Here is a 19,096-nt window from a genome sequence, read left to right as displayed (position 1 = left end):
AATTCTTCAGAGATAACCACCGGACTGTGGGTTTTCACTCACATACCAGATGAGTGACAACGACAGACTTCCCTCAGGGTATTCTTTACAAGAATCCTGTGGTTTTCCTGGCCATCATTGCTCAGAAATGTTGTTTTTAACTTCCTCAGGGATTTGGGATCAGGTCACAAGACTGTAAGTCGTGACCACTGGGTTACTGGTCGAATTCATGCTGCTGCCTCACAAGTCCAGCAGCCAGGTTTAATCCCACTCTTGTGTGCAGAGTGGAGTCTGCACGTTCTCCCTGGGGCTGTGTGAAGTCTGTATGCTCCCCCTGTAACCATGTGGGTTTCTCAGGGTTCTCCATTACCACCCTCCCCCACCCCACAATCCCAAAGAAGTGTTGATGGGTTAAGTGGCTATTGAAAGCTATTGACTGGCTTTGTGTAGGGAGGTGGCAAAGGACAATGTAAGTGGGGAGTTCATGAACACGTCTAAGAGAGACATGGCATGGTAGCGTAGTGGTTAGTGCCAGCGTTCACCAATCGGGGTTCGATTCCCGACACTGCCTGTAAGAAATCTGTATGTTCTCCCTGTGACTGCATGTGTTTCCTCCAGATGCTCCAGTTTCCTCTCAGCTTTCACTATTGTCAGTCATGCAAGTCCAGGGTGGAGACTCAGGAATACCGTCACACTCTGATGTAGAAGGATTCCTCATTGCTGTTTCCATAACAATTTTGTTTTACCAGTCAGGGTTATTAGCCCTGAGCTGATCTCCTGAACCTGGAGGACCAGTGAGTGGCCTCTACCCTTTGACCTGTTTGGCATGGGTGACCCTACCAGGAGCCAAAGTATAAAGCCCTGACTCCAGCCAACATAGGTCTCTAGTTCACTGAGGCACGCAAGCCTCCAAACCCAATGACAAGGTTCTAGCCCTCTTGGAGGGTGACAAATGAAGTTAAGCTTGCAAAGATCTTTTAATCTCTGCAAGATACAAGGAAAGAAGAAAAGTGGAATTGAGATAAAGGGGGCTGCTGAGAGCCAGCATGGACTCAACGGCCTGAATGGCCTCTTCAGCGTCACTGCAAGTGACACTATCACTGCACCACTCAGTATCCCATAGATCTGAGTGGGTTAATTGAGAAAGCTAAAACCAGACAAATGCTGAACTGAAGTCCTGGGATTCGGGACTCTGACAGAGTGAACAACTACTACAAAATTTGCAGAGGACTGGAGGTGAACCTGGAGCACTGGGTGACTTTCTAGTAAATACACCTGCCACAGAGTTGGAGTTGCAGAGAGGTGCCGGATCTACTTCCAGGATAAGAGGTTGAAGAACGTTTTGGAAGGTCAGTCTTGAAGGCAGAGTGCAGGGTTACTGGCAGGATTCTTAGCAGTGTGAAGGAATAGAGGGATCTCAGAGTCCACATCCATAGATCCCTCAAAGTTGACGTACAAGTTGATAGGCTGGTTAAGAAAGCATATCATGTTTTGGCCTTCATTAGTCATGGGATTGAGTTCAAGAGCTGCAGTTTAATGTTGCAGCTCTATAAAACTCTGGGAGACCACACTTCAGAGAGGGTGCAGAGGAGATTCACCAGGATGTTGCCTGGATTACAGAACATGTCTTATGAGAATAGGTTGAGTGTGCTAAGGGTTTTTTCTTTGGAGATGAAGATGAGAGGGGAATTGAGAGAGGCACAGATGGAGTGGACAGCCAGAAACATTTTCCCAGGATGGAAATGACTAATACAAGAGGGCATAGTTTTGAGGTAATTGGAGGAAAGTATAAGGGGGATGTCAGAGCTAGATTTTTACATGGAGTGGTGGTGTGTGGAAAGCACGGTCAGATGGTAAAGGCAGACACATTAGGGACATTTAAGAGACTCTTAAGATAGGCAAATGGATGATAGAAAAATGAACGGTTCTGTGGGAGGAAAGGGTTAGACTGAACTTGGAGTAGGTTAAAAGGGCAGCACTACAGTGTGGGCCAAAGGGCCTGTACTGGCTGTACTGCTCTATGTTCTAAATTGATCATTCTCACTAGAGTTTGGAAGAATGAGCAGTGATTGAGTCACACGAGATCCTGATGGGGAAGGGGAGGTATATACTATTGGACTGCTTCCTTTGGTTGGAAAGTTTAGAACTTGAGACCACATATAAGAATAGGAGGCCAGCCATAGTGGACAGGAGTGGGGAGAACGTTCTTTACACAGAAAGCTGTGATATTTTGAGGTTCACTATCCAAGGAGGTTATGGATGCCCAGTCACAGAATGGGCTGAGGTTGAATGGTTTTCAAAGCAAGGATTATCTGGGAAAGTGGAGAGGCATAAGATAGGCCATGAATGGCCTAATTCTGCTCCAATGTCTTATGATATAATGGATCTTACAGGGTGGATGGAACAGGACTGAAGCATCACCTGAACAACTTCTGCTTTTGTTCCTTGTTAAATCAGCCACGATCGAATGATGGAGCAGATTTGTTAGCTCCACTGTCTGATGGTCTTGTGAGGCAATGGCTTCAGGAGAGTTGTGTGAGAGGGGAGAGAAGCATTACTGAGAAATAGAAAGATACATAGAAGTTCCAAGGAAGGTTCCTGGATGAATGAAGTTAAAATCTGACTTGGCAAGCAGCAAAACTGAACTCGACAGCTTTCAATAACTGAATGTCAATAAACCCGATGAGTTGATGGTCAATCATAAAATAAAGTCAATAGAACTCTAAAGGATTGAGAGATATCCAGTCTCACTGAGAGAGGCAATGTAGTTTCCTGGAGGTAAAACAAATGTGTAAAAGATATTTTAAAAGGTTCCTGGATAGGAAAAGTTGAGAGGGATATGGGTCAAATGCTCCATCAGACAACGTGGTTGGTGTGGATAGGTTGGGCCAGTGGGCCTGCTGAATTCTATGACTCTAAAATAAGTTGGGATTTTAACACAAAAAAAGGGTTACAGTTATTGGGAGCAAATGGTATTTATGTTCTGTGTTCGACAGGTAACCATTGAGGTGGTAGATGACCCCCAGGCGGAAATCGAGATGGATCTGCTAAAGGGAAATAGGAATGACTGGTCCATCTCCTCGGCTGAATGGCTGTCTCACAAGGACATCTTCTGGCCCTTGTTTTGGGAATATCCGGACTCGTCTGAGATGGGAAGCTTGGACTCGGCCAACGGGATGGACGGTGACGAGGAGGAGGATTATGCAATGGAGTACGAGGGGGAGGATACATTTCTCAGCACGTTGGATGGAGTTTGGGATAGGAACTGGCCAATACACAAGAGCTGGTCCTCCAAGGAGAAGTTTAACTACGGTGAGTTGACTAACTCTGGGCTTCATTCTTTCACCTAGTGAGCCCCACTGCACAAATCATAATCGAGTTCAATCAAAGTGACAGAAGGTTCACTTAGCTTCTCGAACATCAGTAGGATTGTGGCCAACCTGTGCTCTAAATTCATGTATATCTTGTCCCATCTTCATTGAGGCATTAATTTAACAAAGGTCTAAGTCTCAGATTTACAATTCTGGATGTGTAGAATATCTTGAGAGGGAAAAATTGGGGAATTAGCTAAAAAATGACTGTCTTAATTAATAGCAAATCAAGATCCGGGATCAATTAGAGTTTGTGGAAGAGGTTTCAGGTTGTTTTCAACTCTCAGTGTGTGGAAGTGTTGCTTAACTTCACTTCTGAAAGGCCTGCTCTGATCTTCAAACCAAGCCAGAGATCCTGAAGCAGGGGGAAGGACTTTTAGTTCTCCCTCTTTCACTCAGATCACCCTTTGAATGGGTTGGAGGGAGGAACAAGGCTTGTCTTCCAGTTGTTGTATCGTACTTGTTGTGTTCTGTTTTGTTCTGATGAGCATTCTAGACATGCCACGTTGGCGCTGGAATGTGTGGCAATACTTGCGGGCTGCCCCCAGCACACCCGCAGGTGTGTTGGTTGTGAACGCAAATGACACATTTCACTGTATGTTTCGACGTACACGTGACAAATAAATTGAATCTTGATCTGATTGGGAGACTTCTATTGCATACAATCCTCATATTTGCTTTTCTCCATTTTCCCTTTTATTTACTTATTAATTTATTTATTGAGGTAAAGAATGGAATAGGCCCTTCCAGCCATTTGAGCCAGGCTGCACAGCGATCCTCCAGTTTAATCCTAGTCTAATCATGGGACAATTTACAATGACCAATTAACCTACCAGACAGTGCGTCTTCGGACTGTGGGAGGAAACTGGAACACCTGGACAAAAGCAACCTGGTCACAGGGAGAAAGTACAAATTCCTTCCAGGCAGTGGCGGGAATTGAACCTGGGTTGCTGGCACTGTAAAGCGTTATGTTAACCACTACACTACAGTGACTCCTCAATGGCCTCCTTATAATAATAAAATAATTAGATTTATTTAGTAATCACATGTACATGTGTTAACAAACAGCACAATCTGAGGAAGTGCCGGGGGCAGCCCGCAAGTGTCACCACACATTCTGGCACCAACATCGCCAACCCACAATGCTTGGCAGAACAACATGCAACGAGCACCAACAAAAGCAAACACCTTTCCCACCCCCACCCACGCACAGACATAGACGTCCCTCCAGCCTCCAGAGCATTGGCCATGGATACGCAGTCACTGGGCCTCCAACCTCTGGACCCATCTGATTGACCTGAGTCCCAACAATCATTTCTCCCCACTAATTTCCTCAATACCTTTTCTCTCTTGCATGCCCTACATATCTACAGTACATACATAATAAGATGATTTAGAGTGGCCAGTTGTCTTGGTGATCTGGGTACCATGTGGTCACAGGAAGAATATGTAAACTCCGCAGAGACAGCACCAGAGAGCGGGCTCAAACCTAGATAACTGAGGTCCCTCTGTCCCAGTCCTCCTGCCATCTTCCCAAGTTAGTAACGTTCCCTCTAAGGTGTGCACATGTGCGTGCACGCACGTCTTTTGCTACTAGCACACAAAGGTTGTCACCCTCTATCTCACTGGCATGTTAAGTATATGTCACAATTGCACAAAATCACACCTTTTCCAGTTTGTGACGCAGGCGGTGTTGACAACGTGAAGTTTGCAATGATTTGTCTGCAGATTTTAGAACTGGCTTATTTATGCTATTTTTATTGAAGAAATTATTCAGTGCGCATATGTTGTCACTGAGCAAAAAAATTGCACAGCACAAGATTCTTACACACACTAGTTATTACAAATCAAAGGGAACATTTCAAATAAGATAGGGTGACTTATTCTCAGGAGGGTCAGTTTTTCCCGAACCCATCTGACTCAGGTTTGGATTCATTCTGTGTTCCATTACCACTTCTGGATTAGTCAGGATGAAGTGATCCTGATTCAGGCTGACCCACTGGTGAGAGCTCTGGGGGTGCATTTGTAAGGTGTTTCAACAGCTGGCCATGTTCTGCAGAGAGTCACAAGCAAGCATCCAAACTTCGCAATTCCAATCTGCACTGACCAACGAAGTCTCTTGTGTTTCTAATTGCCAAAACTCGAGAAGCTGAGTTAAAGAGAAAGGCTGAACAGGTTAGGAGTATATTCCCTGGAGTGGAGGAGAGGTTTGACAGAGGTATATAAAATAAAGATAGCGTAAAAGCAAACCAGCTTTTTTCAGTTTGGTGAGACTAGAATTAAAGGTCAAAGTTCAAAGTAAATTTTATTATCAAAGTACATCTATGTCACCATATATAACCCTGAGATTCATTTTCTTGTGGGCATACTCAATAAATCTATAGAATAATAACCATAACAGAATCAGCGAAAGACCGCGCAACGAAGGTGTTCAACCAGAATGCAGAAGACAACAAACTGTGGAAATACAAAAAAAAATAAGCAATAAATATCAAGAACATGACATAAAGAGTCCTGGAAAGTAACTCCATAGGTGGTGGGAATATTTCAGTGATGGGGCAAGTGACATTGAGTGAGGTTTATCACCTTTAGTTCAAGAGCCTGATGGTTGAGGGGTAATTACTGTTCCTAAACCTGGTGGTGGTAGTCACAGGTTAAGGGTGAAAGGTGAAATATCTAAGGGAAACACGAGAGGGAGTTTCTTCACTCAGAGGATAGTGAAAGTGTGGAATGAACTGTCAGTGGTGCTGGTGGATACAGGTCTGATTGCCACATCTAAGAGATGTTTGGGTAGGTACATGGATAGGAGGCATATGGAGGCCTCTGGTTCAGATGCCTCTGGTATCAATCTGGTAACAGATTGATATGGACTAGATGGGTTGAAGGGCCTTTTTCTGTGCTGTAGTGCTCCATGGTTCTATGAGTTTAGTTCTGTAGTAGTGAAATTAGTAGTTGTGATGATCTGAAGTTATGAAAGGTGCTATATAAATGCAACTCCTCTTTTTCCACCCTAAACACACAGAGGAAGTCAGTCACTGATAAAATCATGTCAATATCTAAATCCCACAGCTGAACAATGGCACAGCACAGACTGTGTGTAGAAGGTGGCTAGATGCAAGGATTCATCTAGAGTGTGCTCCAGCTGGGGATTAATCATGAGGGCCCAATGGTAATTGGTTTATTTTATCCACACATACTAATATACAGTGAAAAGCTTTGTTTTCCATGCCATCCAAACAGGTATCATAGTGGCTAGCATAACTCTATTATGGTGCCAACACACCAGGTTCAACTTCCGTTACCACCTGTAAGAAGTTTGTGCGTCCTCCCCATGACTGCGCGGGTTTCCTCCAGGTGCTCTGGTTTCCTCCCACATACCAAAGATGTACAGTTAATACGGTAGGGTTAGTAGGTGAATTGGTCGCATGGGTGTAATTGGGCAGTGTGGGCTCGTTGGGCTGGAAGGGCCCTACCATGCCATATCTCTAGATAAAAAGCTAAAATAGAATAAAGATCATTCCATACATAAGCACACTGAAGAAGTACAAGAGAAATAAAGAACAACAGAAAGCACATTATGGTGTTCACTTACAGTGAAAGTGCAGAGCAGTTGACAAATAATGTGCTTGGTCCATGATGAGGTAGAGTGTGAGATCAAAACTTCAGCTTTAGATTCAAGATTGTTTAATGTCATTTTTAGCACACAAGTGTAAAGGAGAACAAAATAATTGTTACTCCAGATCCAATGCAGCACAAAAGACCCACAATAAATATAAATATATAAATAGCTGATATGCATTGATTGTATGTCCATGCCGTGACACTAGGCACAGGAGTGTCTGGTCATAATGTGACTGATGGGAAATGATGAAGTAGTGGTGGTGGGGCTGTGGAGGGGTTGATCAGCCTTACTGCTTGGGGAAAGTACCTGTTTTTGAGTGTGGTGGTCCTGGTGTGGATGCTGTACAGCCTCCTCCCTGATGGGAGTGGGACAAACAATCTGTGAGCAGGGTGGATAGGATCCTCCATGATGTTACTGGCTCATTTCTGGCACCTTTCTGTACATACATCCTTGACGACGGGTAGCTGATGCCAGTGATGCTTCGGGTAGTTTTGACTACCCGTTGTGGTGCTTTCCTGACCGCTGCAGTGCCGTCCCTGTACCATGCAGTCATACAGCTTGTTCGGATGCTCTCTGCTGAGCCTCTGTAGAAAGACGTGAGTATGGATGTGCAGAGTCCAGCTCTCTTCAGCCTCGTCGGAAAGCGGAGGCACTGGTGAGCTTTCCTGATTGTGTGTGATGCGTTCTGGGACCAGGAGAGGTTGTGTGAATGTGCACTCCCGGCAGTTTGAAACTGCTCACAGCCGTGATGCTGTGCCACCGATGTAGAGAGGGGTGGGAGTGGCATCTGTTATAAGAGTCTGTTCAAAAAACTAATAACAGCAGGACAGAAGCTGTCCTTGAGTCTGTTGGACCATCTTCTCAAGCTTTTGTATCTTTTGCGCAAAGGGAGCAGGTGGAGAAGAGAAAATTATGGGAAAACTAAAGGCCAATTAAAAATAAATCAGGTCCTTGTTTGTTATAAAAATAGATAGATAGATAGATACTTTATTCATCCCCATGGGGAAATTCAACTTTTTTTCCAATGTCCCATACACTTGTTGTAGCAAAACTAATTACATACAATACTTAACTCAGTAAAAAATATGATATGCATCTAAATCACTATCTCAAAAAGCATTAATAATAGCTTTTAAAAAGTTCTTAATCCTGGCGGTTGAATTGTAAAGCCTAATGGCATTGGGGAGTATTGACCTCTTCATCCTGTCTGAGGAGCATTGCATCGATAGTAACCTGTCGCTGAAACTGCTTCTCTGTCTCTGGATGGTGCTATGTAGAGGATGTTCAGAGTTTTCCATAATTGACCATAGCCTACTCAGCGCCCTTCGCTCAGCTACCGATGTTAAACTCTCCAGTACTTTGCCCACGACAGAGCCCGCCTTCCTTACCAGCTTATTAAGACGTGAGGCGTCCCTCTTCTTAATGCTTCCTCCCCAACACGCCACCACAAAGAAGAGGGCGCTCTCCACAACTGACCTATAGAACATCTTCAGCATCTCACTACAGACATTGAATGACGCCAACCTTCTAAGGAAGTACAGTCGACTCTGTGCCTTCCTGCACAAGGCATCTGTGTTGGCAGTCCAGTCTAGCTTCTCGTCTAACTGTACTCCCAGATATTTGTAGGTCTTAACCTGCTCCACACATTCTCCATTAATGATCACTGGCTCCATATGAGGCCTAGATCTAGTTTGAGAACTCCTTTGGTTGTGGTTTCTTCGGTACCGGGACAATACAGAATGTTTTCCACTGTCTGGGAACTCTTCTCTGCTCCAGATAAAAAGACTGATTGGCAATCAAAGATTATTCAGAGATGTAAGAGACTGCAGAAGCTCTTCAGACAATGTGAAAGACAATCCTAAGGGATTCTACAGAAATGTTAAGAGCAAAAGGATTGCAAGGGACAAACCTGATTCTCTGGAAGACCAGATTGGTAATCTATGTGCGGAGCTAAAACAGGTGGGAGAGATCTTAAATAAATGTTTGCATCTGTATTCACTCAGATGGACACAGAGTCTATAGATGTGAGGCAAAGCTGCATCAACTTCACGGACCCTGTACAGATTACAGAGGAGGAGGAGGTGTGTGCTGTCCTGAGGCAAATCAGGGTGAATAAATCCCCAGGCCCTGACATGGTGTTTCCTCGGACCCTACGGGAGGCAAGTGCAGAAATTGCTGGGCCCAAGCAGAGATATTTAAATCGTCCTTTGTGCCAGGAGAGGTAACAGAGGGTTGGAGGATAGCTAATGTTCTACTGTTTAAAAAAGGCTCTAAACATTAACCAGGAAATTATAGACCGACGAGTCTGACATTGGTTGTGGGAAAGTGTTTGGAAGGTATTCTAAGGGACCAGATATATAAATATTTGGATAGACATGGACCGATTAAGGATAGTCAGCATGGCTTTGTGCGTGGTAGGTCACATCTAACCAATCTTGTAGAGTTTTTCGAGGAAGTTTACCAGGAAAGTGGATGAAGGCAAGGCAGTGGATGTTGTCTTCATGGACATTAGCAAGGCGTTTGACAAAGTCCTGCATGGGAGGTTGGTCATAAAGGTTCAGTTGATCAGCATTCAAGATGAGGTAGTAAATTGGATTAGACATTGGCTTTGTGGGAGTAGATGGCTGCCTCTCTGACTGGAGGCCTCTGACTAGTCAAGTGCTGTAGGGATGTGTATTGAGTCCTTTCTTGTTTGTTCTATATATCAATGATCTAGATGATAATGTTGCAAACTGGATCAGCAAATTTGTGAATGACACCAAAATTTGGGGGTAGTGGACTGCAAGAAGGTTATCATGGCTTACAGAGGGATCTGGACCAGCTGGAAAAATTGGCTAAAAAATGGCAGAAGGAGTTTAATGTAGACAGTTGCGAAGTTTTTGCACTTCGGTAGAACCAACCAGTTTAAGTCTTACACCGTGAACGTAGGACACTGAGGAGTCTGGTAGAACAAAGAGGTCTGGCAATACAGGTCCATCATTCATTGAAAGTGGTGTCACAGGTAGACAGAGTTGTTAAGAAAGCTTTTGGCACATTGGCCTTCATAAATCAATGTATTGAGTACAGGAGATGGGATGTTATGTTGAAGTTGTATAAGACATTGATGAGGCCAAATTTGGAGTATTGTGTGCAGTTTTGGTCACCTACCTGCGGGAATCAGAATCAGGCTTATTATCACCGGCATGTGACGTGAAATTTGTTAACTTAGCAGCAGCAGTTCAATGCAATACATAATATAGGAGAGAAAAAAAATTTAAAAACTAAATAAACAAGTAAATCAATTATGTATATTGAATTGATTAAAAAACAACATGCAAAAAAAGAAATACTGTATATAAAAAAAGTGAGGTGGTGTCCAAAGCTTCAGTATCCATTTAGGAATCAGTTGGCAGAGGGGAAGAAGCTGTTCCTGAATCACTGAGTGTGTGCCTTCAGGCTTCTGTATCTCCTGCTTGATGGTAACAATGAGAAAAGAGCATGCCCTGTGTGCTGGAGCTCCTTAATAATGGAGACACCGCTCCCTAAAGATGTCCTGGGTACTTTGTAGGCTAGTGCCCAAGATGGAGCTGACTAGATTTACAACCTTCTGTAGCTTCCTTCGGTCCTGTGCAGTAGCCCCTCCATACCAGACAGTGATGCAGCCTGTCAGAATGCTTTCCACAGTACAAGTATAGAAGTTTTTGAATCTATTTGTTGACATGCCAAATCTCTTCAAACTCCTAATAAAGTATAGCCGCTGTCTTGCCTTCTTTATAACTACTAGATCCTCAGAGATCTTGACACCCAGGAACTTGAAGCTGCTCACTCTCTGCACTTCTGATCCCTCTATGAGGATTGGTGTGTGTTCCTTCATCTTGCCCTTCCTGAAGACAGATGTATACAAGGTTGAAAGAGTTCAGAGAAGATTTACAAGAATGTTGGCAGGTCTGGAGGACCTGAGTTATAAGGAAAGATTGAATAGGTTAGGACTTTACTCTGTTAGAACATAGAAGATTACGAAGAGATTTGATAGAGGTATACAAAATTATGAGGTGTAGGCTTTTTCCACTGAGGTTGGGTGGGACTACAATCAGAGGTCATGGATTAAGGGTGAAAGGTGAAAAGTTTAAGGGGAACATGAGGGGAAACGTCTTCGCTGAGAGAGTCATGAGAGCGTGGAATGAGCTGCCAGCACAAGTGGTCCATGTGAGCCTGATTTCAATGTTTGAGAAGTTTGAATAGGTACATGGATAGTAGGGATAGGGAGGGCTATGGTCCCACTGCAGGTCGAGAGTAGGCAGTTTAAATGGTTTTAGCATGGACTAGATGGGCCGAAGGGCCTGTTACCATGCAGTATGACTCTATGGCTGTAAGCTGGAATCTGATACAGGGTTATGACCCGACATCCCTTTCCTTCTACAGATGATGCCTGACTCACTGAGTTCCTCCAGCAACTTGTTTATTTTTTGATCCAAAGTTATCCAATTGGCCTGGGAATTTGCACAGAGTGAGGATAAATATTTTGGTCAGCCACAGGGGTGGCAGAGAGAACGATGTGATCAAAGCTCTGGCAATACCCAATCAGAACTGTGGACTCCTGGTTAGAGTATCACAGACTGGCCTGGAACTTTTATCAATGGTAAAGTCACTTTGCCCAGTGACTCAGAGCTTTTGAGGGGGAGGTTTGACTTTGATCACAGACACTGAGTAGCTACCGTCCACCGGTTGTCTTCATTCAGCAACTTTGGTACACTTAAAGCCGATGTCCAGGTGAAGAGAACAAACAGCAGCTGAAACTCTGTGTGCATTTAGCACCAAGTAATCAAAAGCAAATCTCTCCCGTGGAAGGTTTGTGTTCCCTAGGGGTCTGAGTTTACCTCCTCATCGACAGAGCCCAGTGATTGATGAGTCTCCTGGGTTAACGGAGTCCTCTGGCACTGGTGTTCCTGACCATCATATGTCAAACCTGCGTCTTTACATTTTGCTGACCTAGATCGTACTCTGAGATAACAGGGAATAGATTTTTTGTCTTTTCACTGTACTCAGTGATTTCTGATTGTTGTTGTGTCAATTATTTCCTATTCGCGTTTGCACAGATTCCGAGTTTGGCATATTCAATTAAAATTATCGCTGGATCCTGCCAGCTGTTGCTGATATTGGACTGAAGTTGTTTGGGGCTGTAAGCAAAGGCTGAATAAAGAAATAATCATTTCACCTTCATTTCTCAACCTTGTTTTGCAAACTGCATTTCCATTTAATTGTCTGAACAATCTCATATGAATCAATCTCTCAATTGCTTCAGTCAGTTCAATGTTCAAAGTAAATTTATTATTGAAATACGTATTATGTCTCAGCATACTGCCCTGAGATTCATTTTCTTGCAGGCATTCACGGTAGAACAAAGAAATACAGTAGAATTAATGAAAAACTGCACACGAAGACAGATAAACAACCAATGTGCAAAAGAAGACAAATTGCAAATACAAAAAAATAATTATTAATAGGGCACCATGATAGTGTAGCAGTTAGTGTGACTCCACTACAGCTCAGCATCGAAATTCAGAGTTCAATTCCGACATCATCTATGAAGAGGTTGTTCCTCCCTGTTGGACCAAAAGGGCTTGATCCAGGCTGAATCTCTAAATAAAATAAATAGTAAAATAACTGAGACAATGAGTAGTCGAGACCTTGAAAGTGAGTCCATAAATTGTGTTCAGTGACCAGTTGAGTGCAGAAGTGAGTGACGTTATCCACGCTGGTTCAGGAGCCTGATGGTTGAAGGGTATTAACTGTTCCTGAACCTAGTGGTATGAAACTTAAAGCTCCTGAACCTCCTTATCGATGGCTGCATCAAGAACACGGCGTGGCTTTGATGGTGGGGGTCTTGGTGATGGATACGTCTCTCTTGTGGCAATGCTCTTTGTAAATATGCTCATTGGTGGGGAGGGCTTTTTCTGTGATGTCAGGTCCTGATTATTGGTAGTATTCATTAATATTATCAGTGAATGTCGTAAAATCAGTAAGATTCCTTGAAGAAAAGATTATTTGAATACGAGTCTCAGTCTGAACCATTGACGGTTTATTCCCCTACACAACAGCTTCCTGACTTCCAGCATTTAGTGTGTGTTGCTTAAGGAGCATTAACTAGTCAAGAGCCCATACTGATTCACAGAAGCTTTTCAAAGAACATTCAACTCCCATAGAGATGCTGGAAATCTGCATTAATGCATACAAAATGCAGGAGTTAATCAACAGGTCAGGCAGCATGTATTTAAGGAAATGAATGGTCAACGTTTCGGGGCAAGACACTTCACCAACACTCTTATATGTTAGTAACACAGGGTACACACAGACATACAGATGCACACACATACATGTACAGGCACATACGTACACACGTACATGAGCAAACATACATAGACACATAGATGAACATCAAAACATACACAATGCTGCAGGAACTCTGCAGGTCAGGCAGCATCTGTGGTGGGGCATAAACAGTTGACGTTTCAGACCAAGACCTCTGTTGGGATTGGAAAGGAAGGGGGAAGAAGCCGTAATAAGGAGGGGAAGGGGAAGGAGTACAAGCTGGCAGGTGATGGGTGAGACAAGGTAAGGGGGAAGGTAGGTGGGTGCGGGAGGGAGGGATGAAGTGAGAAGCTGGGAGATGATAGGCGAGAGGGGTAAAGAATTGTAGAAGAAGCAATCTGATAGGAAAAGACAGTGGACCATGGGAGAAAGGGAAGGAGGAGAGGAACCAGGGAGAGGTGATGGGCAGGTGAGGAGAAGGGAAGGGGTATAAATGCACATACACAGGCTCACACACACACACACACACACACACACACACACACACACACACACACACACACACACACACACACACACACACACACACACACACACACACACACACGTGCCACTTACATTTCTGCAGCAGACCTAGAGGTTAATTAACTCTCACTTCAAAAAACTTGGTGGAACATCTCAACGAGCTAATGATATGAGGACTGTCAGTGACGTGCAGGTGTTAGTGTTTACTGTGCACAGAAACCATTCGCTGGCCTGCTTTACGAAGCCTGTTTACTCGCCTAGTGAGTAAGCCAGATGTGGAGAAATTCCAGATCTACTTGGTGACAGAAACTTGCATCAGAAAGCTAGGAAGCTAAACATGTTACTGTGCTTTGTTGTGTTCAGGTCAGGTCAATCAGAGTGTTTGTTCCTGGAAAATGTGGATTACAATGTGCTGGCAGTTTCAGGTTGAAGATTAGAATTGGCATAATCTGTCTGAACATTGTAGCGTGACGTGTGTGTGTGTTTAATGTGCTCACTCCAGTATACCGACTTCCTGAATATACTGAAAGAGGTAATTGAAGAGATTGTGAGGCATTAGTAATGATCATTTCAAGAATCACTAGATTTTGGGATGGTTCTGGACAACTGGAAAATTGCAAATTCTTTAAGAACTCTTTAAGAAGGGAGGGAAGTAGAAGAAAGGAAACTATAGGCCAGCTAGCCTGACGTCAGTGGTTGGGAAGATGTTGGAGTCCATTATTCAGGGTGAGGTTTTGGGGTACTTAGATACACCTGATGAAATAGGCCGAAGTCAGCATGGTGTCCTTGCCTGAAAAAACTGTTAGAATTCTTTGAGAAATAACAGGCAGGATGGACAAAGGAAAGTCAATGGATGTTGTTTACTTGGATTTTCAAAAGGCCCTTGACAAGATGCCACACATGAGGCTGCTGAATAAGATAAGAGCCCATGGTATGACAGGAAAGTTACTGGCATGGATAGAAGATTGGCTGGAGGCGAAGTGTGGAAATGAAGGATGCTTTATTTGCTTGGCAAGTGGTAACCAGTAGTACTCCTTAGTGGTCAGTATTGGGACTGCTTCTTTTTGAGTTATATGTCAATAATTTACAGTACTGTGCAAAACTATCAGGCACATATATTAGCTAGGGTACCTAAGACTTTTGCACAGTACTATACTAATTTTATGTATCGCACTGTACTGCTGCCGTAAAAAAAAACAACCTGATTCTGATATGAGTCTCTCTTGTGGACAGGGAGTGAGAAGGGGGCAGGAAGAGTGGAATCAAGGGGGGAAAAGGGGAAGGGAGAGCGAAAGGAGTGGTAAGCACCAGAGAGATATTCTGTAATGATCAATAAACCAATTGTTCGGAATCAAACTATCTTGCCTGGTGTCTCGGGGCTGGGTTGTCTGCTCCTGCTCCTGCCCCTGCCCCTGGCACCCCTTCTCTGCTACCTGTCCCACACCTCTCCCACAGCACTCCACTCTCCTCATTCCCAACATCTCTTGCTCCCACCTGATTTACAAACTCGCTCTCCGATCCACGTTGACAAATACAGTACTGTGCAGAACTCTTGGGCTCCCTACTATATACATGTGCCTAAGACATTTGCACAGTGCTGTAGATGGTGGAATTGACGGCCAAGTTTGCAGATGATACAAAAATAGTGGAGGGACAGGTAGGTCGAGGAAGTAGAAGTCGACAGAAGGACTTAGACATATTAGGAGAATGGACAAAGAAGTGGCAGATGGAATACAGTGTTGGGAAGTGTATGATCATGCACTTTGGTAGAAGGAATAAAGGTGTTACCTATTTTCTAAACAGAGAAAATTCAAAAATCAAAGATGGTAAGGAAGGCAAATAGAACTTTAGCATTCATTTTGAGGACTAGAATATAAAAGCCAGGATGTAATATTGGGGCTTTACAAGGCATTTCTCAAACAGCACTTGGAGTATTGTGAGCAGTTTTGGGCCCCTTATCTAAGAAAAGATAAGCTGGCATTGGTGAGGGTCCAGAGGAGGTTCATGCAAATAATTCTGGGAATGAAAGGGTTAATATCTGCGGAGGTTCTAGGCCTGTAGTCACTGGAGTTCAGAAGGATGAAGGCGGTTCTCCTTGAAACCTATTGAATATTGAAAAGCCTATATAGAGTGGACGTGGAGGGGATGCTTCCTATCTTGGGAAGGATCCAGGACCAGAGGACACACCCTTAGAATACAAGGATGTCCCTTTAGAAATTAGATGAGGAGGAATTTCTTTAGCACGAGGGTGGTAAAATTATGCCCCCTCATATTTGCCATTTCCACCCTGGGAAAAGTTCTCTGGCTGTCCACTCCATCTCTGTCTCTCATTGTCTTACACAGCTCTATCGTCAGCTCTCTTCCTCCTTCATCCAAAGAGAGAATCCCTAGCTCACTCAACCTATCCAGGCAGCACCCTGGTAAATCTCCTCTCCACCTTTTTTTTTAAAGTTTCCATGTCCTTCCTACAATGGGGCGACCAAAACTGAACACATTAAAAGACTCTGAATTGTTTCCAGCCCTGGCACCTTACTGAGTGTGAGCAGGTGTGGCCGCGGCCTTGTCTGCAGCTGTATTTACCTGCAATGTCACTCTGCACACTGCCTGGGCTCCTCTGTGCCTCGGGCAACTCTGACGCATTACCCTCTGCTTTACAGACTACAAGGACGATGAAGACTGGAGCGCCTGGTCCCCCTGCACGGTGACATGCGGCTCTGGCAACCAGAAGCGCACCAGGTCGTGCGGTTATGCCTGCACCGCCACCGAGTCACGGACCTGTGACCTGATGCGATGCCCGGGTGAGTGGGTGAGGGGTGTTCAGGGTAGATTTGACTGGACAATGCAGGGAGGGAAGCCCCAAGGTCTCGCTGTCTGGGTAACGGGCATTAGGGAGGTGTTCTCACCAAGACAGTGATAGGAGATGGGGAATCCACCAGATGAGTAGTGAGGTCAGAACTCTCACCCCCACATACAAGATGAACACTTGGTATGTTGTGTTCGGGACTGAGAGAGGGATCAGGCTCAATAAGACAATTAATATATAGGAGTAGAATTAGGCCATTCAGCCCATCAAGTCTGCTCCGCCATTCCATCATGACTGATATATTACCCCTCTCAACCCCATTCCTCTGCCTTCTCTCCATTACCTTTAACGCCCTGACTAATCAAGAACCTATCAAACTTTGCTTTAAATATGTCAAGTGACTTAGCCTCTACAGCCGTCTGTGGCAATGAATTCCAGAGATTCACCAGCCTCTGGATAAAGAAATGCCTCCTCATCTCTGTGCCCTCTGATCCTAGGCTCTCCCAACATCCTCTCCACGTCCACTCTTTCTAGTACTTCGTACATTTGGTAGGTTTCAACATGATTCTCCCCTCCCTGTATTCTAAACTCCAGCGAGCACAGGCCCAGAGCCACCAAATGCTTCTGATTCATGAACACCTCCATTCTCAGGATCATTCTCACGATACCCTTCTGATCCCTTTCCCAATGTCAGCACATTGTTTCTTAGATAAGGGGCCAAAACTGCTCACAATGCTCCAAGCGTGGCCTGGTAAAACCACAATATTACATGCTTGCTTTTAAATTCTAGCTCTCTCGAAATGAATGCTAACATTGCATTTGCCTTCCTTACCACCGACTCAACCTGCAAGTTAACATTTAGGGAATCGTGCACAAGGGCTCCCAAGACTCTTTGATTTCTGAATTCATTCCACATTTAGAAAATAGTCTACACCTTTATTCTTTCTACCAAAACGCATGATCATACATTTTCCTACAGCATATTGTTTTGCTCTTTATTTGTTCAGCATGGTCGCAGTGTGCTGACTGGACACAGATCTCTAGGGTTCTGTGATTAACACCCTCCAAGTAAAGATTTGGATGCCAGTCAACATATGAATGACAGATGTATCAACTTGTCTTCAAAGGCATTGAGCAACTCTTAACAGACATCTCATATTCAACAGAGAAACATTTTCCAATTCACTGCTTTGAAATGTATTTTCCCGAACTTGAATCTTGCACATTTACACCATAGACCGCCACTCAGCCCATTGTGTCTGTTCCAGTTGAAAAAGGTCCATCCAGCCTAATCCTGGTTTCCATCACTGAATTGGAGTTCATGGCTCTTTAAGTGCACGTCAATGTAATTTCAAGTACTGTACTGCAGTCACAAGCATACAACAGGCTCAGTGTGGGGCAGCCAGAAAGCACCCATCTACCCCAAACCTATTTTATTCTCCCCAAATTACAATCAATTCCCTTCCCTTATACACTCGGAGTGATTGACAGTGGCAAGTTAGCCTACCACCTAATGAGAAGGGCTTTTGTTTCCACCGGCCTTTCAAGAAGCAGGTTCTCACCCGCGGAAGGAAAGAAGATCTTCTTTCATCTCTCCTCTAACCCTTCTATCAATTACAGTACTTTAAAATTTAAAATTCCTGTCCCCTGGTTTTTGAGCTCTCTGTCCCTTGGGTGTTGAAGACCCTTCCCATTTACTCTTCGAACTAACTGTCCCCTTAGCCTCCTATTTTCCAAAGAAAAACATCCCCAGCTATCAAATATTTCCTTATGGATACAATGTTCCAGTGTTGGCAACATCCACATGGATTCTCTAACTAACTTTCCTGTTCTTGCAGTATATTCAATGACTTGGCTTATGTGGAAGAAAATTGTGAATATAGCATTAAAAAGGCTGAATGTTGCTAAAGCTTTGTGATCCTGTGGATATCCTGTGTTTTCCCAATTAAGTTGCAAGTCTACGTAACTAGGATTCACACTTGAAGTCTGGTATCGAGCTGTATTTTAAGAATTCTTTGACAGCCTATAAGAAAAAAGCAATTCTATATCCCTTTGAGCTGGCACAGTAAAGTAGCGATTAGCGCAAAGGCATTACAGTGCCAGTGATCACAGATCAGGGTTCGATTCCCGCTACAGTCTGTAAAGAAATTGTACTTTTTCCCATGACTGTGTGAATTTCATCTGGGTGTTTCTGCTTCCTCCCATATTACAAAGATGTACAATTACTATTGCTAATGCTATATTGGTGCCATTTATGGCTGCTTCCAGCAAATCCTCAGACTGTATTATTCATTGACGTAAAATTATGCATTTTTGTTTTGTACATGTAACAAATAAAGCTGATCTGTATTCTGGAGGTCAAGTCACTGGGTATATTTAAAGCGTAGGTTGATAGCCTTTTGATTAGGGCGTCAAAGGTTACAGGGAGAAGGCAGGTAAAAGGATGGATAATAAATCAGCCTTGATGGAATAGTGGGGCAGACTTGATGGGTTGAATGGCCAATTCTG

General features: G+C 43.9%; 1 protein-coding gene across 2 annotated transcripts in view; it reads left to right on the top strand.

Moving 5' to 3' along the window:
- Window positions 1-19,096, top strand: part of LOC140724761 (isthmin-like) — a 54,780-nt gene that overhangs the window by 24,602 nt on the left and 11,082 nt on the right. For both annotated transcript variants that reach the window (XM_073039297.1, XM_073039298.1), the window contains exons 4-5: window positions 2,976-3,291; window positions 16,443-16,583. In XM_073039297.1, the coding sequence (XP_072895398.1) occupies window positions 2,976-3,291; window positions 16,443-16,583 (457 nt within the window). The remainder of the gene's footprint in view (window positions 1-2,975; window positions 3,292-16,442; window positions 16,584-19,096) is intronic.

Source organism: Hemitrygon akajei, chromosome 3 (assembly GCF_048418815.1).
Source record: "Hemitrygon akajei chromosome 3, sHemAka1.3, whole genome shotgun sequence".
NCBI lineage: Eukaryota > Metazoa > Chordata > Chondrichthyes > Myliobatiformes > Dasyatidae > Hemitrygon > Hemitrygon akajei.
The sequence above is the reverse complement of the archived record's forward strand: the minus strand, read 5'-3'. Positions and strand labels throughout refer to the sequence as shown.